This window comes from Triplophysa rosa, linkage group LG10 (assembly GCF_024868665.1).
Source record: "Triplophysa rosa linkage group LG10, Trosa_1v2, whole genome shotgun sequence".
In the NCBI taxonomy this organism is placed as follows: Eukaryota; Metazoa; Chordata; class Actinopteri; order Cypriniformes; family Nemacheilidae; genus Triplophysa; species Triplophysa rosa.
Window position 1 is genome coordinate 11,677,850 of NC_079899.1, and position 24,916 is coordinate 11,702,765.

At 39.4% G+C, this 24,916-nt stretch overlaps 1 protein-coding gene across 1 annotated transcript in view; it reads left to right on the forward strand.

Moving 5' to 3' along the window:
- Positions 1 to 24,916, forward strand: part of mboat2a (membrane bound O-acyltransferase domain containing 2a) — an 85,166-nt gene that overhangs the window by 32,313 nt on the left and 27,937 nt on the right. The window contains exons 2-4 of the mRNA XM_057343348.1: positions 12,799 to 12,944; positions 15,328 to 15,405; positions 23,187 to 23,282. Coding sequence (XP_057199331.1) covers positions 12,799 to 12,944; positions 15,328 to 15,405; positions 23,187 to 23,282 — 320 coding nt within the window. The remainder of the gene's footprint in view (positions 1 to 12,798; positions 12,945 to 15,327; positions 15,406 to 23,186; positions 23,283 to 24,916) is intronic.

Below are 24,916 nucleotides of genomic sequence, written 5' to 3' on the forward strand. Positions count from 1 at the left end.
GGGGGGGGGCGCCAGAACTGGAGGGTGTTGAAGAGGACCAGGGCTGCTGGGAAGCAGACGGTGCACGGGACTCGACGGCCGAGGCAGCCGAGTCGCGGCACGGGAGGACTGCTTCTTTACTGTCGATAACTGTGGCTCGACAGTAACACCAACCAGCCCCCTCCTTGTGAGACGGATGCGTCGAGAAAGCGGACCTTCTCGGCGTACTCATCTGCGCAAGGTAAGGCCAGAGGAGTTTCTCATGGACCATAAGTGTGGACATCGTCCGACCCAGGGCCCGCGTGGTCACCTTGGTCACCCGTAGAGCGAGGTGGGTGGCGGCACGGAGTTCCTGCATAAGCGCTGGGTCGGTCTTACCCCCGTGGAGCTCTCTCAACGCCCTGGCCTGGCAGGAGCCATAGCGTGGAGAGAGGAGACAGCTTGGTCCACCACAATGTAAGCTCTCGACACCAGAGATGTCTAGGTCGAGCCCCTGGGGGACATCGACGTATCCTCTAGCTGTACCAACCTCAAGGGAAGAGAGGGTGACAGAACTTTGTTTGACGTGAAACGTGCCGGAAAGGGGGCGTTTCCAGGTCTTACTAAGTTCCTCATGCACTTCCGGTAAACACGGGCGCGGCTTGGAGCCGTGCTCAGACCCAAGGCGCCATGTAGCCAGCCGCGAGCACTGGGAGAGGCAGTGCGTGCACTGCAACCCAAAACTCACGGCGGCCCGGGAAAGCATGGCTGACATTTCGACGCCCGCTTCTTCCTGGGCTCGACCCCCCGAGGGAGGGAGCCCAAGGAATCGTCGGAGTCGGATGGCAGTACGTCACCCCCCAATGCTGCAAGACCTCATCTTCACGCATCGTGTCCGAATACGTGATTAAGGAGTAAGATGGTGGGACCGTCTCCTGGGGGACGATCAGACGAGCGAGACGAGGTGCGAACGGTCCGTGAGCCAGCGGCTGGCGGATTATCGCTCACAGTAATCCTCATATCACCCTCGCTGCTAGCCGTAGCGGACGGCAGGGCCGTAGTCCTGCCGCCACGGAACGGGGAGCAAACGAGGTGGTGGCTGAGTCCCGTGAGAACACAGCCACCAGTGACGCAACGTCTGAATCGTCACCGCCCGCAGTGCGGGCAGGACGCATCCACAACATCTGCCCCAGCGTACTGGAAGCAGGCATCGTGTCCGTCCCCCTCCTCGATGAGTGTGTTGCACCCATGAGAACAGTGGGACAAGCCACGCTGGAGAAATTTTCTCTTTTAGAAAAGGAAATTTGCTTTGAACACCTCCGGAACTGCCGAGACGCCCAGGGGAGAGTCACTGCAGGAAGGGACCGTCCGCTGCACCACCTCGTAGATTCCAGCAGAATATTGATCACTGAAGATCGCTGTGTCGCTCATCAGATGCACAGGCTCTGAAGAACAAACGGTGAATGAATGAGCACGCCGGCTTCCCTCTTATACCCGGACATCCGGGGAGGAGTCCGGCATGCAAATTTCATTCGCCAATTTTCATTGGCCTTTTCTAAATACTCAGAAGATGATAGGTTCTCAAGACAAACCCCAATCTGTCGGTTCGACACAACATCAAGAGACCGACAGAAAGGGAAGTGAGCATTCCCCGCTTGCTCACCCCCTCTTCACATGCACATAAAACAGGAAAAATGAAGTCAGCTAAATACAAACCTGAACCTCAGTGAAAAACCACAACCCAGAAATGCATTTCCAAAATACAGAATAAAGGGCTCAGCATACTACATTCGAAATCAAAAAACGACCAACTGTGACCTGATTTCGAACAAAATCTGGTCCAAACGACAATTCGTTTCACTAGTTCGCAGCAGCAAACCAAACAGAACTCTCCGGGAAAGTTCGTGTTGGCCGGTAAACACCCTCAAGCCACCATTGGTCAATGGCCATTACGTAATAGGTGGGTGTGTTGTTTGTGTGGCCACGTGCGCCTCCAGAAACAAAGGGGTGTTGGATTGTTCGAAAACACTAAACCGTATCTCAACATTATCGAGCTTCGTTTTACCCCAAAACGCAGAAAGAAAGCGCAATTCGCCAGGACTATGCTGAGCCCTTAAAAGTCAAATATAACGTGTACACATTTCGTTATCTTTGCTGTTTTGTACCTTGTATATTTATTTCAGTTAAGAGATTAAAAGATTCACTTGTTTGCTGTGTTGGTTCTTCCACTTCATGGCATGCGCCTCTTACACCCGCGCATTAGGCTACGTCTTTGGAAAATGAGTGACTGAATGCGCAATATAACATTTCTGCGTATTAAATTTATTATACGCAAAAATTATTTATTGATCAGTTTGGCAGTCGCACTGGCATTAAGAAAAACTTGCACTGGCAGTTAAAATAGTCGCAAAATGCGACCATTTGGTCGCAGTCTAGAGCCCTGTGTATGTGTTTATAAATACAAAATAAATATCCACAGTGCTCAGACATATTATTACGTAAACACTAGTGATGCACTGAAATTTCGCCTGCCGAAAATTTTCGGCAGAAAATGTCATTATCGGTTTTACCCGAAAGAAAAAAATGCAACAAACTCTTCATAAGTGATTTTCAGCGGGACGATCTGTCAGTAACTGATGATGTAGCTCATGTGGACCGTCATCCGGCAGGTGCTGAAATCACTTAAGCTCATTTTAAGCCTGTTTACATGAACAGACTCACTGCCCCTCTGTGTTCTGCGTGTTGTTTTCATTAAAATGATTTTGCACCATATATAAACTTATTGTATTAGCAAGAGCTGCTGAGTTTGACTATAACTTGACGACTCTTATGGACATAATCATTCCAGAATAATTCTACAACTACAATGTTTAGATGATTGGTAAAAAAGTTATATTTGATTGGAAAATAATAATATATTTTGTATTGTATTTGTGGTTTTAGTGTGTGTAATTAATACAATTGAATAAAAACTATTTCAAAAAGTTTTTAAAGTATTTTTCGGTATTGGTTTTCGGCCGAGTGCATCCTAAATTTTCGGTATCGGCACACAATTTTAATTTCGGTGCATCACTAGTATTCTGGATGCGATTAATTGCAGTTAATCGCTGAACAGCCCTATTTAGAGAGTGTTTTTGGCCTGTTCTCTCTAGAAGAGAAAGTATAATTCACTTTAAAAGACATTTAAAATTCATATATCAATTTATTGATCCATTCTTGCATCATTTCGATGCTTCTAAGCTAAAAGACATGGACTAAAGCTATAAAATTCTTAACTTGGACTTCACAGAGTTCAGATTAAGACTCATTTGGAAATTGCTTTGGCATTCTCGTATAAATAAAAATGTGTTTCATGTTGTATCTTTAAGTTTTATCTAAAGGAGGAATCATTTCTTGTGCATAAACTATAAACCCACTTTCTCCCGGTCACTGGCTTCTCTGCTTTTGTAATTACTCAGCTCTGTTGCACATTATGAGAATTTTTATGATGCTAGAGAGGAGGGGGTGTCTTTTGCAATCTGTCTGTCTGTGGACAGTATAAGAACAATATATCATACTTTTAAGTAGTTGTCTTTTAGTTGTCTAAAAGCTTTTATCTCAACTTAATTACTTTAACAGCTCTCTCCATTCCAACTTTATCTGTGACTCTTTTCTCAAACATGCTGACATGAAAGACAAGATAACCTGTAGTCATCTCAACCTAAACAGTAAAGACAGTAGAGATGTTTACTGTTTACTGTTAATCAGGAAGAGTTAGTGAGTGTAACAGAAAGTGTGTTAAATGAATGCTTACTGTTTGTTGATTTCTCACATTCTGAAGTTCAGACGCCTGGAGAAAGAGAAGATGAATTCATATCTCTCATTTCTCTCATCTATACCAGGATTCAATGTCACGTTAACCATGTCTGGCAGTGCCAGTGATAATAATACAGATAATAGCTCCAGGTGTTGCAATGGTATTGATTACCACTGAGTGTAAAAAAATGTGGTGTAGTGTGTTACTTCTGCACCACTAGCATCACCAAACAGAATTATGGATGTTTATAAAACAACTTCCTTGGTTGCCATTGGCCAGCAAAACAGACAGTCCCGCCCCAAACACATTGATTGTTAGGTAATGCTGGTTTTTCCCCGATAGTACAGGTAGGTCTGTAAGACGTCTGCTAGAGATCTGGAGATTACCGCAGTGTAAAAAAAACAGAAAAAAGCAGTTTTACATACATTAAAAATCATAAACATCACCCAGATGTCTATATGACGGTAGACGTAGATTCGATACATCATCTGAAAGCTAAATAAATAATCTTTCCATTGATGTATGGTTTGTTAGGACAATATTTGGCCGAGATACAACTATTTAAATTTCTGGAATCTGATTAGATGAACACGAAAGCTGAAATTCTAAGCTTTACACACTAAACTTGAGTGGGTTGAATTCCCAAAAAGCGGTAGGCGTGTTTCCGGCCATTTTTGTTAGCGATTTTGCTGCATCCACTCACAAAAATCAAGTTGTGATATAAGTTACAAAATATCTTCATTGGACATTAACGCTTGTCCGGGACAAGTGAATGTTTCGTATGGGCAAGTGAGAGAGAATTTTACTTGCCCGACCGGACAAGTAACTTGAAAAAAAAAAACAGTGCGACATATTTATGTAGAATAATAAGAATATGTGCATTAGACAGAGCTGCGTGTTTGTCGTGGTTGTGCTTGTTTGTGTGTGACAATAATCAATGCGCACCGCACTGAGTCCACGCGGACGTGGAATCCTGTTATTTAAATGTCATCTGGCTGTTCTGCGTGTCTGAGTGAATTATGTGCACAGTTTAACTTACAACACGAGTGATGGTCGAGGATTTATCTGCGTCTGCACTGTATGAGGATATGAACACATGAACTTCATCTCCAGAGTTGCTGTAAGAGTTTATTTTACGAACGTTTTACTGTTTGAGTGAAGCTATCTGCAAACAAGCGTCTTACCGAAGACCCGTCAAAATAAAAGTACCGTTAAATTAAACATTCAGACAAAAAATACTGTAGTGTACTATAGTATTTGCTATTGAAAATTGAAGTGCCCTTGTAGTAAATTGATAAACACTGTATACTAAACTAAAGTTCAAAAACAATAAAGTAAGAATTTTACTGCAGTTTACTATAGTACACACTATAGTATCCTACAATAATTTATGTGGACTAATATACCACTATTGTATAGTAAAGGAAAAACACAGAACTTAGAAATATTAAAACAAATTTAGGTAATCTAAAAATGATATGTCCCTAATTGATCCATCTGTATGTAACATTAATGTCTTTTGTCAGTTATCTGCCTATTCATAATGAACTACACTTGCACATTTCTGCCTGTGCTACCAAACTTTAAACCTCTATAGCACCAGTGCTACGTGCAAAAAAAGTTAACTTACAGCCTTAAAACTAATAATAATTACTGCTTGCCTTTGGTTTATAGCAGTCACGGAGAGTAACGGCCTATAACCAAATTCAGGCGGCCAAAGCAGACACTAGTTAAAATGCTTAGAAGCAAACTTGACCAATCTAAATCCGAAACAATTATATTGATTATATTATATTATAATTCAAATGAAATATCATTTTTTTTATCTTTGGACAAGTAATTTTTGTAGTCGGACAAGTGAATGACAAATTTACTTGTCCGAAGGACAACCACATGACAATACTTAATGTCAAGCCCTGGAACATGATCTTTTCTTAATATCCTAATGATTTTTGGCATAAAAGAAAAATCGGTCATTTCGACCCATACAATGTTTTGTTGGCTTTTGCCACAAATATTCCTGTGCTACTTAAAGGAGCAGTATGGGATTTTTAGGAGGACCTATTGACAGAAATGCAATATAATATACAAAACTATTTCTTTCATAGGTGTATGAAGACCTTATGTAATGAACCGTTATGTTTGTATTACCTTAGAATAAGCTATTTCTATCTACATACAGAGCAGGCCTATACACATTGAATTCTCCATGTTGCTCCATGTTTTGTACAGCAGCCCTAAAAGGACAAACAGCTCTACAAAGCGCGTTTACTCTTCCTCTCCCTCTACCCTGCGGTATGTTGTCCTGTTGTCCTTGACTTTACAAAGGGGGAAAACGCCTACTAACTTACTCCTGGCCATCTACTTTAAAGTCTATATTTAACGGTCAAGCTTCTTCTACACACATAGTGTATCTCAAGTACTTCAAGAAATGACCCCTGAAAAATCAATACTCTAAGGGCTTATTATATTAAACACCATTCAAGATATTGAATTAATGCTCACTGTAAATTAGTTCCAGAAATACATCTTATCTTCAGACAGCAGCTAGTCTAAAATCTGTCGGAATGAAAACCTTCCTGCTGCACAGTTCTGTTTAAACCCTCATTTGTGGTCCAGTTTGAGTGGTTGAGCGAATGGGCTACAGTTGGTGAGGCTGAAGTTGATATTGACCTTCTTTTGACCACCTTAAGCTGGTGTGATTTGGGATTTCCATTGAATTGAATGTGTGTGTTTTCTTTCTGATGTATTTTGGTCCGTTCTAAGTATCAGCAGCTGTTATAGCTATTTTTAGCTGCCTAAGCTATGCTACAGTACATTAGTTTTTATCATTATTTAGTGTAGTCAGGGATTCAGAATGTAAACATGACTTGCAGGTGTATTCTTGTTTCCAGTCATTTTTTACATTTTTTGGGCTAAAGGTTGTAGGCTTTCCACTTAGTGTCTTTGGCTTCTCCCTGCTGTCTGCCGCTCACTCACAGAAGCGTTTCCTTCACCAGGAAAGTGAGACCTTGTGCAAGCGGGGCAGTACTGATTAGTACTGATTCAGTTCCCACTGAATGAACGGCTTATCCGAAAATACACTAGGTTTGTCGTTATACACGTCTTCTGAACTAAAGCCGCTAAAGGGGTCGGAAAAGTCGCTAAATCTAGTGAAAGAGTTGCAAACTTGGCAACAATGGCCGGACAAATTATGAATGAATGGAAACAGTGCTTCACTGTAGTCATGGCGGGGAGGATTTTTGGCGTGGTGGCCCGCCACGGCGAAATGAATGTAGCAGAAACACTGGGAGCGTTAAAAATTGAAACAGGAAGTTGTCCTGGACCAGTGTTCTTTACATTTTGCAGAATGGTCTACAGTACAACCATGACAATGAGGAGCTAGTTTTACCTCAGTTTAACTATCATATTTAAACCGTAATTGATACAAAAGGTTTTCCATGAAGTGTAGAACTTAAGTTTTTGGAAGTCTGGATTTTTTTATAATTTGAGTACTGATAGTATAGTATGGAATCAGGGGAAGTAGACTAGTTTATATGCTCTAGTTAGTAACTACTTTATTTATGGCTTTGTACGTATATTGTGCATGTTTGTTTTTCCTTTAGAACACCCAGCCACTAATGGTGTGCAATTCCAAACACCCGTCTTTGATTTAAGTTCAGTTTAATCCAAGCGTTTGGCCTTCATAGCAGAAATGCATTTTCCCACCAAAAATTGTGTAAATGGAGGTAATTGCACAGCACACAGTGGCCAGACTCTATTGACCTTTAACAAGTCTTTCCTCTCCGTTCCCATATGTAGCTCTCCTCACACATTTCTCTCTCAGCTGAAAAGACTGAAGGTGCCTGAGGAAAGTGAGCCAGATGGCTGGCTGGAAGAAGGAGACAGTTTAGCACCACAGGGGGACAAAATCTGTCATCAGTCTCTCTGTATCTGTCGCTGACTCGCTGTGCCCTTACCACTGACTCATGCTATTCAGACCAGTGTTTGAACCATGTTATTTGCACGCATTGCATAATAAAATGTGTTTGAAATGATAAGTAGATGTTTCTTTAACAGTCTTTATCTTTAGTTGTATCTGTGATGGAGACAAATTAAGACACTATTGAGTGTAGGATGTTCAGAGTTAAAGGGACAGTTCATCCAAAAACTAAAATTCTGTCATCATTTACTCACCCTCTTGTCATTTCAGAACCTGTATGACTTTCTGTCTTCCGCAGAACACAAAAGAAGATATTTTGAAAAATGTTGTTAACTGGACCCCATTCACTTGTAGGGCTGGGTATCGATTCCGATTCACAAGCTCTTGATTCGATTCGATTCTCCATTTGAGTCAATGATTATAGATTTAATACAAATTATAGATATTTCTAAAAAAAGATCAGGAAATATCAGGAAAATTTTAAGTGTTTTACAGCGTTTCAGTGATTATTATAAATGATTTATCCGTGCACACCATCTTTTTTTTTATTAATCTGCACTTGTAATCTTTAATCAAAAACGTTAAGCTCCTCTCCCCCTCTCAACAACAACTCTTCACCACATGACGTCAGCAACAAAAAGAGGTGGGACTATACTGACTGTCCAATGGCCAGGCATTTTTAGCCCTCCTCCAGGCCCAACTTACAACAAACCAATCACAAAGGGAAGGGCAAAATAAAGCCCCGCCCTACATTTTTTTCTAATTTCAGAAGCCGTTTTATAGGATACACGTCACGATACGGAAAAGAAGTCAATCGCAACTTCCGTTTCATGGTGACTTTAAGATAGCAAGGACAGTTGAAAATATGGTAAATGTGAGGTCAGTGTGAGGTGAGGCATTTCCATAGATGGGGAAACACCCTGTGTCTGTGATGTGTTGCTATTCAGGTAGCTATCAAGAAGAACAATATAGTAATAGTACATTTATGCATTTGTCAGATGCTTTTATCCAAAGCGACTTACATTGCATTGTACTATACATTTGTTTCTGACTATGTGCAATCCCCTGGGATCGGACCCATGACCTTGGCATTGCTTGCGCCATGCTCTATCCACTGAGCCACAGGAAAGCTAATAGTAATAATTGTCATGATCCCAGTCACGTGAGTTTTCTTCCTGTCACTGTGTCTATGTTTGTTCTGTTGGATGTGCGTGCTAATTGTTTTGACAGCTTGCCATGCGTCCGGTGTCTGCGTCACTTACCCCGCCTTCGTGTTTCCCTGTTAGGCTTTTCCCTCACCGGTTTCTCATCACCTCTTCACCCTGTTCACCTGTAGATATTCCCGGCTATCGTTATCATCATTACCTCTAATTCCCCACCGCCTGTGGCTTGTTAGGTTTTCCTATTTAGTCCCTCTTGTTCTGTTGTCTTGTGTCGGACCGTTTCAGTGTAAACCCTCTGATCGCTGTGCTCTGCCGTGTCTGCTTATAGTCTAGTGCTACAGTAACCTTGTCTTGTCTAGTGGTATCCTTAGTAATTACTCTGGTTCTCTGATAGCAACTTGTCAGTGTTTACCGTAGTTGTTCTGTCCTGTTTCATCTCTCTGCATCTCTCTAGTTCCCGTTGGCGTCCCGGCTTGCATCACTCTCCACCGTCTGGCACCACTCTCTACACGGAGGATTTTACCTCTGAGCCGTCCTACGGCTGGCTCGACCCGAGAGATTTGTCAGGTTGAGCATCCGTCCCGTGGTGGATAACTACCTCTGCTCTGCTACATTCGTCTCTCCGGTGGGTCGAGCTTCTCCCCACCGGTTGTCCCATTGCCGCCGTTCCAGTGGAATTGACTCTCTTGGACTAAAAACGAACTGTGTGTGTGCCAAATAAAGATCCTGTATTTTCCCTGCAATTGAGTCTACTCGCCTTGTGTATCATGACAAATAATAAAGTACAAAAATGTCAGAATTTATGAAATCTAATTTTACATTTTATCAGCGGTTTCTGGTTGCTGTCCAAATATGCGTAGAAATCTCGCATTCTGTCTGCGGCTTTAATTGAGTGTCACCCGATTTTGTTTGTTCATTCCATCTGTACCTATTCATCTAACAGTTGTGAAACACTCATCTTTGCTCTGTTTTCTTGCCCTGCACTGTTTTCTAACCGTGTCAGCGATGGCAGGTTCTGTTTAATTGGGGTTTAATGTCCCAGATTAATCGGGTGTAATTCTTTGGTGCTCTTTAATGGCTCTAAAGCAACCCCACAAATGCTGGTTGATGGCGGGTCACTCGTGGAAAAAACGACAAGGGCACACCATCTCCATAAATCTGCCTAACCACAATTACTTACAATGTGAGTGTGTGTGAGACAGATTTATCTGGACTATAGCAATGTATCCTGTGGTGATGCTAAAGAAAGTGTGGGGATACAAAGCAGCAGCCAATGGGCTATTGTTTAAAGGCCCCCTGCTGACCTATTTTTGCAGACTGGGAAACAATGGCAGTGTCTGTACTGTATAACAGTCTGTAATATTGTCAAGGAGATGTAGGGAGGTTCTTGCCAATGCAAGAATGGAGAACGGAGCGAATAACCCTCTATATGGCAATGTCCACTGTGGTAGAAAGATCTTTGTGACCATTCAGGGTGTGATGATAAATACTGTTACTCATCTTTTTATATGACTCATTATTTGATATGAACTTTTTAATTGTTATTTATATTTTGGATCTGTAATAGCATTCATTTATTTGGCTGTTGAACATGGTGATGCCAAGGAGCCCAACAACTACAGTAGGTTGAATAGTTTTGTTGTGGACAATTTCTCATTCAGTCGGAATTTAGAGCTAAAATTATGCACTTTAAGTTTTGATGAACATCATAATAAACCGAAAAGTTTAACTCTGTCGAAATAATAAAAAGACTGATATTTTTCTTATGCGTTTTAACAATTCATGCCTCACAGGTCTGCTGGGTGAATCTAAGAGAAAATGACAAGCACCTGAAGGGGTCAAGGAGATGCGAGGCGTCTCGAGGGAATGACGAAAATAGATCCATGAAAACAAACCGAGTCTTGCGATTGTTTCAATAACATTCTCTGAGCTTTTGTGCCGGATGAAAGGCTGTTGTCCTTACGTCACGATTTAGGCAGAGTTTTAGGGCTGCACTTACAGTAATGGACATGCTTTATCCCTGTCAAAGAAAATGTAATGAGCGAACCAAACTGGAGTAAAATCAATGGACCGCGAGACAAATAAAGCAGAACGGCGTGGAAAAGATACATTTATTTTAAGCTCATGACGGGTGGTTGCTTTGTTGAGCTGGTGCTCATTTGCATGGTAGCAAGCACATAAAGATGACCTCATAGTCGCTCTCTCTCTCTCTCTCTCTCTCTCTCTCTCTCTCTCTCTCTCTCTCTCTCTCTCTCTCTTTCTCTTTCTCTCTCTTTCTCACATACACACACTTGAGAGAGTCAGACCGAAGATCATTGAGCAGCGGGGAGTAAGAAATAGAATGTGTCTGTGTGGTTCCTCAGCCCCTCGCAGGGTGTTCGTTCAGTACCCGTGCTATTTTTGCAGTATGCACACTGTGCACAGTAAGCACATTTTCTGTGTGCGTGGAATAGTACCTTTATGACTTCACACATTCGCAAAAATGTACAAAACCAGTGGACACAGCGTGGAATACTGCTGCCCGCAATGCAATGTTGATTGTTTATCATTGTATAATACATGCATAATGTATTGCACACTGGGAAAAATAGCAAATCATTTCTTTGATGTATGCTAGTATTGCATTATGTTTCTTATCTGCCGACTTTTTACCAGCTTGTTCGATGGCAGAAAAGCGGCTTTGGCACTGACAGTCATCCATTAGCTAATAGAACTGTGCCTGTCTCTCCGCGCACAGTTGTAATTAATCAATACTGACTAACATGGTTCATACAGACTATTTTTAGGAAGAGTATGTATTAAAATGTCTTTTTTTAATGTCATCATGTGTAATGAGTTTTAGCTCAGTTTACTTCAGACTGCTGTGTGTTACACAGACATCCTATTGTTTATTGCACTCGGGGCAGGAGTTGTTCAAACATCTTTTTACAGTGGCACTTGAGTGGCACTCGATTGTTATGCAAGTAAAATGTCTTGGAAAAAGAGAGAATGTAACAGCACTCTACTGTTCCAGTTTATAAGCAAAACATGCAATCGAAAGCACAGGAAACAAGTCTAGACTTGACTTTGTACACAGTTGCTGTCTGGATTCGGTTTAGCACACCTCGCAGTCAAGTTATACGTGAGGGTTGGTTTGTGCACGAGCTCTTTGAACTTTATAAGAAGGAATGTGTAATGTTTTGGAGGGTTTGTGAATTGGTTAAGCTGATTGTTGGGTACTAAACAACACAGTTAAATCATGTAATTATCAGCCGTCGTCAAAACTGAAGCTTTCTCATGAGTCTCATGTTTCTGCTTAGTTTTGTGTCAAAATCAGATTGAATCCATAAGCACACCATTTTAGTTTAGGCTGGGTTTAAAGTACCTCCCTCAAATGGCCATTGGTTAAGCCACTAAACATGTTTATTACTTACACCTTTTGGTTCAATCAAATATGTTTTTGCATATCAAGTTGGGGATGAAGGATTAAAAAAATAGAAAACTGACGCATTAAATCAAGAACTTTAAATCAAGGGAATACTCAAGCAATGTTATAATGCAGTTTCCGTGTTCATTCGTTGATGTTGGCATGTCATCATTTGAATATAAGTACTTGTAAATGTCCTAGATCTATTAAAAACATTCATTTGAACATAACGCTGAGATTAGTTTCTTGTTAGAGTATGAAAAGATATATATTTTTTCTTCATTTATTTGTTGTTGGTAGGTTTGCTAACCTACTGTATGTTGTCCTGCATGTACATTTATTCATTAAGCATTTATCTAAATCAGTTTCTCTAAATGAGGGGGACTTTCACATTTTGTGGAAGGAATCAACGATAAATAATAGTTTACAATGCTATGTTTACAAGTAGGAATAGTGAATATTTTAAAAAGTTTTACAAAGATCATTGTTAAAGTTGTGATTATTGGGATGTGTTTAATTGATTTTTTTTCTTGATCAATTTCTCTCTCATCAGGTGAACTTTGTGGCGTGCCAGCTCTTTGCATTGGCAACGGCCTTCTGGTTCAGACTCTACCTGCACCCCAGCAAGACGAGTCCCTTCATCCGACATGTAGTCGCCACACTGCTGGGCTTCTATCTGGCCCTCTTCTGCTTTGGCTGGTGAGTGTCTGTCTGCTTTCATCCCTTATATATCTCGGGTCCTCCATAGTGATCTCTGGCAGGCTCATTGATAGCTGGTTAGCGAGCCATTCAATTTATAATAGGCTTGTGTTGTGCTGGCAGAGACACAGGGGCAGCACTCAGCACTCTATGGGCTTGTAAAAGAGATGTTTGATGGACAAGTGTGATCTGTACCTTTCGTTTACAACAATAGACTGTTGCCATGTTTTTAGAGGAATGGGACCGAAGCATCAGAAAAATACTTCAAATAATTTATACTTTACAGCACGGCTAGTCAACTGGCGGCCCCGCCAATAAGCTTTACCTGGCCCGCCTTAACATTTCAAATAAGTGGAGAGACTTTAAGAACGGTATGCTTTAAGAAATGCACGTCCTGAGACGCAACTTCTTTGAAAGTCCAAAACGCTGCTGCATTAAATACAAAAGTAATTTCCGCGGCTCATAACGAATTACTGACGTCTTATAAAGTGATTTGACTGGTCTGTCCAAGAAACGTAATATTATTTACTTGAAAGTAACTGCAGGCTATACCAGTCTCAGATAAGGGAAAAACTTTGTTGTTTTTATTACTGCATTCATTATGTATGATTTAAACGGCTGAATTTACGAATAAGAACTGTTCATCTCCCTCCCTCCTGGGGCACATGAATACTATTGGAATTCACCAGAAGATGCGATAATATCGTTCAGTTTCTTGCACAGACCAATTGATTCGCTTTATAAGACGCCAGTTTAGCGTCACAAGGGGCAGGGGTTACTTCTGTGCTGAATGTATTCGCGTTTTTGAGAAGAAGTGAGGATATTGTAAAAAAAGGCCTGCATCCTATTTATACTTTTGGAATCAGGCCCTCAAAGAAAAGTAGTTGAAGACCCCTGCTGTACAGTATGTCCGTGTCTGTACGTATATCTGATCAAATTGAGCAATCCCCCATAGGTCTCTGTGCAGAGGTCAGCATGCCGACATCACACAGGAAGCTGTTACACAATGTGACAGCAAGAGGCCTTCAGATAGAGTAGTGAAGTTGCCCAAGGCAAAGCAGAAGCGGATGAATTATAAATTAACTTACGTATATTACAGTAGTAGTATTTTGTCTTTTACCACACAACTTGTTTTTTGATGCCATGTGTCAAGCATCACATGGTTTCCCATAAAACGTTTGTTCATAATTGCATGTTTTTTCATGTACCAGAAGTAAAGAACACATTTGTTGAGTCATGCAGTATAGTATAGAGAGCTAGAACGGCATACAGTAAAAGCACATTTGAAATTATAGTTTAAGAAAAAAGTTAGGACTGTTATGTACTCCCGAAAAAAACTTCTTAAGACAGTTCTTAAAATTTTTCTCAAGATTGATCGTAGGAAAAAAATTAAGAAGATTCCCAATTCTTGAAACACAAGCTGTCGTAAATATCATCTTAAAATTAAGACAGCCTCACGGTTAAATCTCATAAGGTAAGATGTTTAATACATGTATTTTGTTATTTCACCTGCGACATGCATTGTATTGAGCAAGAATCATAATTTTGACATTTACTCGCCATTAAGGAAAATTTATTTTGATATAATAACAATAAGATCTAGCTCCCTTACTTTAGCTTTCATTTTTAAAAACGGAGTGCTTTTTACATTATTCTGGGACAAAGTGACTCGAAACGGAGAGGGTCACCGTATACCGTTGCCGCAGTAACACACAAAAAGTAGTATAATAATAAGTATAATTTTTTAAAGCTTGATAACATTTTAGCTAACATGCGATCATAAAGGCTGTTTAACACATAACATGCTAATATATATAGGGTATATATGAATACAAGGTGCTTGTTACACACATAAAGTTTATTGTATAGATAAACATATACAGTTACCACATGATCAAGCGAGTGCAATCATTGACAAAGCATATCATTTTATTCTTACGACAAAAATTAAGATTAACGTTTTGAGAAATGTTTGAGAATCGCACGAACATTCTTACAAACTTCCTATAACTTATCTTAAGAACAATCTTATATTTTGTCTTAAGAAGAGTTTCGTGAATCCGGCCCCAGACGCATAGCTGTGTCGATGTGATCATCACATACTCCAATGCCGTTTGCTTTTCTCTACATGCCTCTTTGTTCAGAGGAGACTCCATAGAGACGACAGTTTGCTCTCAGTCAATATCACTAATATTTATTTACTTAACACACATTCCCGGTCTTATTGTGCACAGTTCATTAGTTCACGTAAAAAAAAGGTGTTTATCATTTTTAATCAAAATGTAATAACTTTGAAACCACTGTCAGTCCTGTTGTAAATTCACGCTTTCTTTCATTCAAAAATCAGTTCTTGTTTTTCTCATTAGTATTTTCTTCATTCCAGGTATGCCTTACACTTTCTGGTACAGAGCGGCCTTGCCTACGGTGTTATGATTTTCACAGGAGTGGAACACATGCACAGGTGAGTGCCGGCCTCGGAAAATACCCACAACCACTTGTGACATGAAAAGGGAAATGTTCCATAACACTGCCTTGTGTCCCAGTGGCACAGTCAACAAGTTTTTGCCATCCATTTCAAACACAGTGCAATATGGCGAGTTATTCATCTAGTCCTTGATTGGTCCGTTGAAGATGAATGCATACTGCTTTAACAAATCCGTTTCTTTCTTAAGTAAACAAGCCGCAGGGGAAGCAGGAAAGTGTCTATTGTCATCATTTCTTCTGTAAGTCACATGCTGAGTGACTGCTCACTCTGATCTGAGGTCAGATGAATGGATGTACTGGACCACGTGGTGCGCTCTTACGCTCCGGGGTGGCTCTAAAAATAAACAGGGCTGCGGAAAATAGTGCCACAATATGGTCAGGGAAGCTTACAAATGAGAGAATTATGTAAGATATATTTTTGAGTCTATACTTTATTCCCATAATATCTGACTTTGAATGGTGCGGCACATTAGTCTCATGGGATGGTCTAGTGACACTGGTAGTGATGTTTCTGTCGTCTGGGGTCATCTGTTTAAGGTCAGTTGACCTTGACACATTTATCAGAATATCTATAGCCAAATGTCCTGCCAGAATGATTTGTAACCTTTTGTTGGAGGAACAGATCATGATGACTTCGATCCCCAGACTTTTGCATCATTGATTATTATCAGACAAGGAGTTTGATGTTGCAATGTGTGTGAAACAGGTACCTGTATATTAGTGCATAAAGATATAAATAAATAAAAAAACACAGTTCATGTTCACAGTACTTACCCGAAAGGTATAGTCACATAACATGTTAACATGAGACTAAGATGAAAAAATAGCTATGCAATATTGTCTGTGTAAAGTTGTGTCCAAATATATGTAAAAAAATGAAATTAAATAAAATAGAACAAAAAAAAAGTAAAAAAAAAAAAATGAAATTAACAATATAAAATTAAGTTTAATTAAAGGTTGCCAGAAAAAGTGGTTGAATGTACAATAAATACTCACAAAATGTATTTTACTGTATAAAACAATAATAAAACAAATAACAACCAAAATGAATATAAGTGCTTTAACAAATGTGAGCTGCGCATCTATAAACCATCTGGAATGTCTTTCCCCATAGACTTTCATTGTAAATGCAGGTCAAAATTGTTTTTGTGATAACTGTTGGCATGTCACAAAGACTATCTTTAGAGCTTGGTTGTGACCTGGACTATTTATTTAACCTAAACTTTGGTTCCAAGTAGACAAACTAGACCTTGAACCGATGCTTTTTAAACTTTAATATGTCAGTTATCTACAGTACGGTACATCAGGCTATGGTATGTGAACTTGGTGTACAATTACATTTATGCATTAGGCAGACGCTTTTATCCAAAGCGACTTACATTGCATTATACTACACATTTGTTTCTAAGTATGTGCAATCCCTGGGATCGAACCCATGACATTGGCATTGCAAGCGCCATGCTCGAACCACTGAGCTGCAGGAAAGCATGTAGGGTGCAATGATAGCATACCACGTCACACAATAACCTATAGTTGAAATCGATAATGATGTCAGTTTTTGTTTCTCTTATACTGTAGTTTGAACCTAGGCTGTTAGTCGTTTTTTGTCTCTAAGGAAAAAGTGCCAACAATAATCAATTGTATAAGACATCTGATCAGACGTTCTGCAGGAGTCTTGTGTAATGATATATACAGTGTTCCTGCAGTGAGCAGTCTGCGTTTAGAATACAGCGCTTTTGAACAAACCTTCAGAGACTCAAGGAGCTGATCACTGTGTAATGAAGTCACACCACGCTCCACTGCTCGTGGAGATGAGAGCGGAGAGCAAAGGATGATGGGAAACCGAAAAACAAATATTTGTATGTGTATGTGAGCCATGGTTTGGAGAGCAAATATTTTTTTGCGAGTCTCACACACAGAAACAAGAAAAATTCATTCATTCTACATGAACCTATTTATTTAGTTAGTTAGACTGTTACTGCTAGACTGCTAGTTATCTGATATAGTCGTGATATAGATATAAAGATATAGATAAAATGAGATATAAATAGATATAAATCCAATCTACTCTTCAGTATTCAAAATAATTTGACATTTTTGCAGTTTATTACTACATAACATCAATACACATAAACAGTGCATCCATGAATAGTTTTTGGCACTTAGCCGAATCTGGATTTTTGTGTATTTGGTCACGTCCAATAAAATGTGGTCTCAACAGAATGAAGTAACTTTATACACTTTCAATTTGATTGCACACAATGAATTTTTAATTGCGACAAAATGTTTTAGGATTATGTGGCTTTAACTCATTTAATTAATTACATGCTGCAAAAATCCTTTTTTGTTTGAGTGTACTGAACCATTTAGGCACCTTGTCATTATGTCAGGTACTACCATAAAAATCTGCTGAGCTGATAATGCAAACGCATAATTTGACAAAAACTGTAAGAGTTTAATGGGTCTGTTGGGAGAGAATGTGAGATGATTACATTTTTGTGCCATATGTGAACCGTATGTTAAAGGATAAAGCACTAAATCTCTCATTCTCTCTCTCTCTCTTAAAGTTATCCAAAAATGATGTTATTTTTCTATGTAACTATGTTGTTCCAAACCAAACTTTTTTCTGCTTAACTCAAAATGAGAACATTTTAAATAGAATAGAAAAGAAAAAGCACAACTGGGCCTTAAAGGGATAGTTCACCCAAAATATCATTTCTGTCATCATTTATCATGTCATGTAAATCTATATACGACTCTTATTTTTCTGTGGAGCACAAAAGAAAATATTTTAAGAAATGTCTTATTGATTTTGTGTACATATAATGGAAGCCAATTGGGGCTGTTCATATTTGGTTACCAGCATTCTTCAAAATATCTTCTATTGTGTTCTCCAGAAGAAAGAAGGTCATTCAAGGTCTTGAACCACACAAGGGTGTGTAAATGATGACAGAATTTTCATTTTTGGTAGAACCATCCATTTAAAGGATGGTACAGTCCAAGTCTTTTGCTGACACTAACACAGTTTCACAGCAAGCAAGATTAAATACCAAGTGTCAGATGTTTGTACAGAGGTCCTCCTCTCATGACCTGAAATCACTCAACAATATTTATTGAATCATTTTTGGTTGAATTACATCAACAGTAGCTCAACAATAACTGTGCTGCTTATTATTTCTGCTCCGGGAGTTGTCGGGTTTTAAAGAAAGAATGTCCTCTAAGGCCTTATTCTGTCGCACAATGGTGCAAAGTTTCATTAAAACCGACACCTTTATGATGGGATTTATTGCTTTAATATGTTTCCACTCAGGCATGTGAGGAAAAGGTTTATGGCGCAGATGATAACCACTAACCTCTGCGTCTCACCTTTATAAATTACCATCTCGGGACTGTGTTGTTGGCCAACGAAAATAGAGCCAATCAGAGGAAAGTGTGAAAGAGAGCCGCATCATGGTTCGCTGGAGCTCTTGTCTTTATTAGAGGTGAACAGTGTACTGTAAATGTTCATGGGTTTATCTCAATCTCCTTCTGAAGTCGAGGATCGTGTACAGGAATTTGGAAACATATTTGTTTAGTTTGCTTTTCACTATTTAAAGTACAGTTCTTTTAGATATCCGAGTAACATTTCATCTGAATATTGTTAAAGGTCCAGTGTGTGAAATTTAGCGGCATCTAGCGGTGAGGTTACGAATAGCAACCAACGGCTCACTCCACCCCTACCCCCTCCCCTTCGGAGCACTATGGTGGCTGACACAGGACTAAGATGTTGTCACGTTTTCCCTTCTTTGCCGAAGGAGGCTACTGTATAAACAACATGCCGATTCCATGTGGGGAGCTGCGGTGTATGTAGATAGAAATGGCTCATTCAAAGGTAATACAAACGTAACGCTTCATTATGTGAGGTCTTTATACACCTCTGAACACATAGTTATGTATATTATATTGCATTTTTGTCAACAGATCCTCCAAAAAAAACACACTGGACCTTTAAGATCCGAAAATGTCCTTAAATTTAAAATCTGGTGAAATCTTCACAGGATGTCTTTGGTGTTCAGTGTTAACTTGGGGTTCTCTTTTCTGACACTTAATCTGAGCTCCATGAGAATACAGGCTGGAGCTGAGAAGTCAGTGTGTGACTGTGATAAGGATTTGTGTGCGCACATCACATTTTTGGCCCAGGTTTAGATGTTCCGTGCTGTTTATATAATCACTGGGATCTGCTCACTATATTTGTTTTTGGTTTGTTGCTGTGGTTGCCTTGTTCACTTGATAACTATTATTGGTAAAGCTCACATGGGAAACATTCTGTGTGACGCTTACTGTAAATAAGGCTCAAATAACTACATCATCATGTGTCATTCTTACCCTGTGATTTGTTAACTTAATGTCTGTTAACATCCTGCCTAGTATGGTTTTGCAAGATTTAAAGGGGACATGCTCTGTATTTTTGTAGCATTTTTTAAAAATCAATTTGTGAATCTTTTACACATAAAATGTAGTGGTTCTTGTTATTGTGTTTGTTGGAAAGCTTTATTAAAGCGTTTCTTGTCAGAGGGTTTTCAAGCCTTTTGCTTTGCATACTATGTGGGTTTGCTCAATTGGGACATTAATAGCATGAAGAAAGAGATCCTTGAAAGGAATAGTTCACCCAAAAATGAAAATTCTGTCATAATTTACTCAACCGAACAACAGCTGTACTCATTCACTTGCACTGGTTTTGTGTCCATACAATAAAAGTGAATGGGTACTGCCATTGTTTGGTTACCAACATTCTTCAAAATATCTTAAACAATTTTGTGTTCTGCAGAAAAAAGAAAGTCAAACAGGTTTGAAATGACAAAAGGGTGAGTAAATGATGCCAGATTTTTCATTTTTGAGTGAACTATCACTTTAATTTACAAACTGTTGTGTATGAAGTGACATGGTGTGCCAGTTTAACTTAATTTAGGTTCATGGCCCGGTTGCACGAAACCTCTTAAGATAAGAAAACCCTTAGTGACAATACTGTTACAATTAGAATTAAGGGTTTTCGTAACTTAAGGGGTTTCTTGCAACTGGACCCATATCTATATAACTAGGTAGCTGCAACAACAATGCGGTATGTGAGCTATACTTGAGTTTATGGACCTTTTAGCCATAAAGTGTTTTTAAAACCTGGGGCCGGTAGACTAGTCTTACAAGTTATTCATCCAATTATTTTCTTCAAAACTGGTCATAACTTCTTAAAGTCATTCACATAAAAATGTAGATGGGTCTAATTAAAATCTAAAAACGTATTAGTCCTAACTAATTGCTAGTCAGTGAGACTAGTTGTTAAGAGACAGTCTTAACTTAGTGGCTTTGTTTATGCAACTGGCCCCTGCTTTGGAAGCTTAACATTCCTTGTCGATTCCTTGTCAGAAGAATAGACAATTAAGTTGTTCATGTTCCTGTATATCCCCTTCCTATATGTCCACCCCTGTTCTACAGAAAAATTCAGAGTCCAGTTTCCAACTGTACCATCTCTGTGCATCCAGGCGACAACCCTTGCACAATCTTCCCACAGAATCTATGAACAGAAAAAGGTCTTTGATAGCACACACAGTGATGCTCAGAGCTCTGATAAAGAGCATCAGTGTGTAAGCCGAGCAGTCACTGCCTCTAACAAAGCTGATTTAACATATCTACAGTCCCACTCGCAGCATTGAGAGGCAAAGACAGAATCCACAATGCTAAGGGCTTGCAGACTTTGCACAGTTTGTCAGTGGCTGAAAATGTTCTGTTGGTTTTTACCTCAACTGAAGCCCTGCTCAACATCATTTGAGTCTTTGATAACTTTGATAGCTTTCAGTCCTGTTATCTTTAGTTTTGAAGAAGCATCTTAATCGCATTGCGGAAAGTTAATAAGCCGATCAAATATGGTTTGATAATGTTCTGATCTCTCGCTTCAGACAACGATAAAATAAAACACCCTCTCTCACTCTTTACCCCACGTGAATCTGTTTTTGTAGGATGCAAATTATACACTGAACAAAATTATAAACGCAATACTTTTGTTTTTGCCCCCATTTTTCATGAGCTGAACTCAAAGATCTAAGACTTTTTCTATGTACACAAAAGGCCTATTTCTCTCAAAAATTGTTCACAAATCTGTCTAAATCTGTGTTAGTGAGCACTTCTCCTTTGCCGAGATAACCCATCCACCTCACAGGTGTGCCATATCAAGATGCTGATTAGACAGCATGATTATTGCACAGGTGTGCCTTAGGCTGGCCACAATAAAAGTCCACTCTAAAATGTGCAGTTTTATCACACAGCACAATGCCACAGATGTCGCAAGTTTTGAGGAGTGTGCAATTGGCATGCTGACTGCAGGAATGTCCACCAGAGCTGTTGCCCGTGAATTGAATGTTCATTTCTCTACCATAAGCCGTCTCCAAAGGCGTTTCAGAGAATTTGGCAGTACATCCAACCGGCCTCACAACCACAGACCACGTGTAACCACACCAGCCCAGGACCTCCACATCCAGCATCTTCACCTCCAAGATCGTCTGAGACCAGCCACCTGGACAGCTGCTGCAACAATCAGTTTGCATAACCAAAGAATTTCTGCACAAACTGTCAGAAACCGTCTCAGGGAAGCTCATCTGCATGCTTGTCGTCCTCATCGGGGTCTCGACCTGACTGCAGTTCGTCGTTGTAACTGACTTAAGTGGGCAAATGCTCACTTTCGATAGTGTCTGGCACTTTGGAGAGGTGTTCTCTTCACGGATGAATCCCTGTTTTCACTGTACAGGGCAGATGGCAGTCGAGTGGGTGAGCCATAACCCTAACCCTAACCCAGCCATTGAAGAGGAGTGGAACATCATTCCACAGGCCACAATCAACAACCTTATCAACTCTATGCGAAGGAGATGTGTTGCACTGCGTGAGGAAAATGGTGGTCACAACAGATACTGACTGGTTTTCGGATCCCCGGACCCCCCCAATACAGTAAAACTGCACATTTTAGGGTGGCCTTTTATTGTGGCCAGCCTAAGGCACACCTGTGCAATAATCATGTTGTCTAATCAGCATCTTGATGTGCCACCCCTGTGAGGTGGATGGATTATCTCGGCAAAGGAGAAGTGCTCACTAACACAGATTTACATTTACATCTATGCATTTGGCAGTCGCTTTTATCCAAAGCGATAATACATTGTATTATACACTTTGTTTCTGACTATGTGCAATCCCCTGGGATCGAACCCATGACCTTGGCATTGCTAGTGCATGCTCTAACCACTGAGCTATAGGAAAGCTCAAAATTAGACAGATTTGTGAACAATTATTTTGTGTACATAGAAAAAGTCTTAGATCTTTGAGTTCAGCTCATGAAAAATGGGGACAAAGACAAAAGTGTTGTGTTTATAATTTTGTTCAGTGTATATTTATACTATATTATATTTTTGCAGTTAGAACATGTTTGGTAACACTAGCGGCACAACTAAACCTGACACCGTCTCTACATGGCTTGTTCTAATGGGATTGTCCCGTTGCGCCGCATCCAGTGTGGACAAAATGTTTAATTATTATGGGTTCTAATGCGGTCTATTGTCTTTTGTCGCATCGTGCCGGGTCCAGTGTAGACATGATGTAACGTTGCCTTTTGAAAACCTGTTTGTGCCTTTCTATGAAAATGGTTGTTCAGACATTTTAATGTAGTACATCTGCAGAATTCCCAGTATTTTATTTCAAGCAATGTTTTTTTCAAGTGTGCTGCCTATTTTTTCTTCATAGGTACTGCTTTGTGGTTACCCTGGGATACCTCAGTTTCTGCCAGATCACCAGAGTATATGTGTTTGACTATGGCATGTACTCAGCAGACTTCACAGGGTAGGTTTTTTACAATAAAGCTTATTAAAATACAGCTATGACCTCATCCTACTTCTAATTATGTGTTTGCAAATATCTCACCACCCACAAACTGAAAATAAAGAGAAAATATGGTACATTAGGGCTTTATTGATATCAGGTTTTCACTACACTTTTATCATGTCCAAAGATTCACAATCTAACATTATTGCGATATCTGTTGAATTTTGTATAAATGATGCTATCAATCAAATTGACCTCTAATTTGGTTTATTTTGTGTTTTCTCGCTTTTTGGTCAATGATTACACTCAATACCACTCAATATCAAACAGTATATAGTATGATATTGATAACATGATATCAATAATCATGGTATTGTAACACCCCTATTGTACATATTCTATTATTTAATGTCCCTGAGTATGATCTGGTTCAAGTACGCTGGTATTCAGTTATGAAAAAACAGTTATGAGCTTAGCAGCAGGTTTATTCCAGGATCAAAGTTGTCCAGAATCGCAGCTCTTGAACCTTGAAGCAGTTTCAATAGGGATGGGAGCTGGGTTACGGTGAACTCCACCTTTAAGAGTGCATGGAGACATGGTCAGTGAGGATGTTTAAATAATAAATGATAGCAATGAGGGGATGAACAGCTTGAGCTGATAGATCTGAGAATTATCAGAGAACTGTTAAACTTACATATCTGAAGCCTGGGATGTCCAAATTCGCTGTTTTGGAGGAAATGGAAAAAACACTGTACTTTTCCAATGGTTACTGTGTTGTCAAGGTTGGCAAGCACTTTTTAATATTTGCAAAACCCAGCAACAAATATATTGTAAAGGGTGACTATTGATATTGATGTATGGCAAAAAACAACACAAAATATGGAGATACAAGGTTTCAGAAGGAAAGCAGCAATATACATCCTATAGATTTCTAACATACACTTACAAATAGACGAATGCATCCTGTATATAAGATCTCTGAATATCTGAGTGTCTCTCACCGTCAGTCCTCTCACTATTCAGTCAGTCCTCACAGAGAAAGAAAGCTTGTGTATTATGCATAATAACTGGAACATGATTCACAGCGGGTGATCCGACAGTAATCGTCCTGAATGTGTTGTTAAAGGCGGCAGATAGTGATGCTTTGAAGGAGATGAATTTAGAAATGCAGCTTTGTCATGCTGACAGTTATCGTTAGCATGCTGACAGCTATGGAGGACCGGAAGAGTCATATGTAAAGTAATAAAGCATTTCATTGTTTAATAACTAATTCTACAATAAAAATAGGCATTAATACATTTGTTTACAACTTTATTTATTTTTTCAAATACAAATAGGTGAAATGAAAAAGTCATTCATTAGTTATTGTTTCAATGGGCAATAAAAAGCGTGATTATAAAAATAATTAATAGATGAAATATGAATCCATCAATAAATACTTCAAATTAAAAAGGGACTTAAAAAACAACATTAAACAGTCAATAAGTACATCATTTTAAAGTGCATTAATGAATTCCTTTATAAATAGTGGAATTTTAAAATGTATTTGAAAATGCGATTTAAAAAGAGGAATAAATAATTGGATTTACAAATTAAACTACGAATACAAGTTTTAATCAGTCATTTAAAAGACTATTTCTTTTACTGTTTGC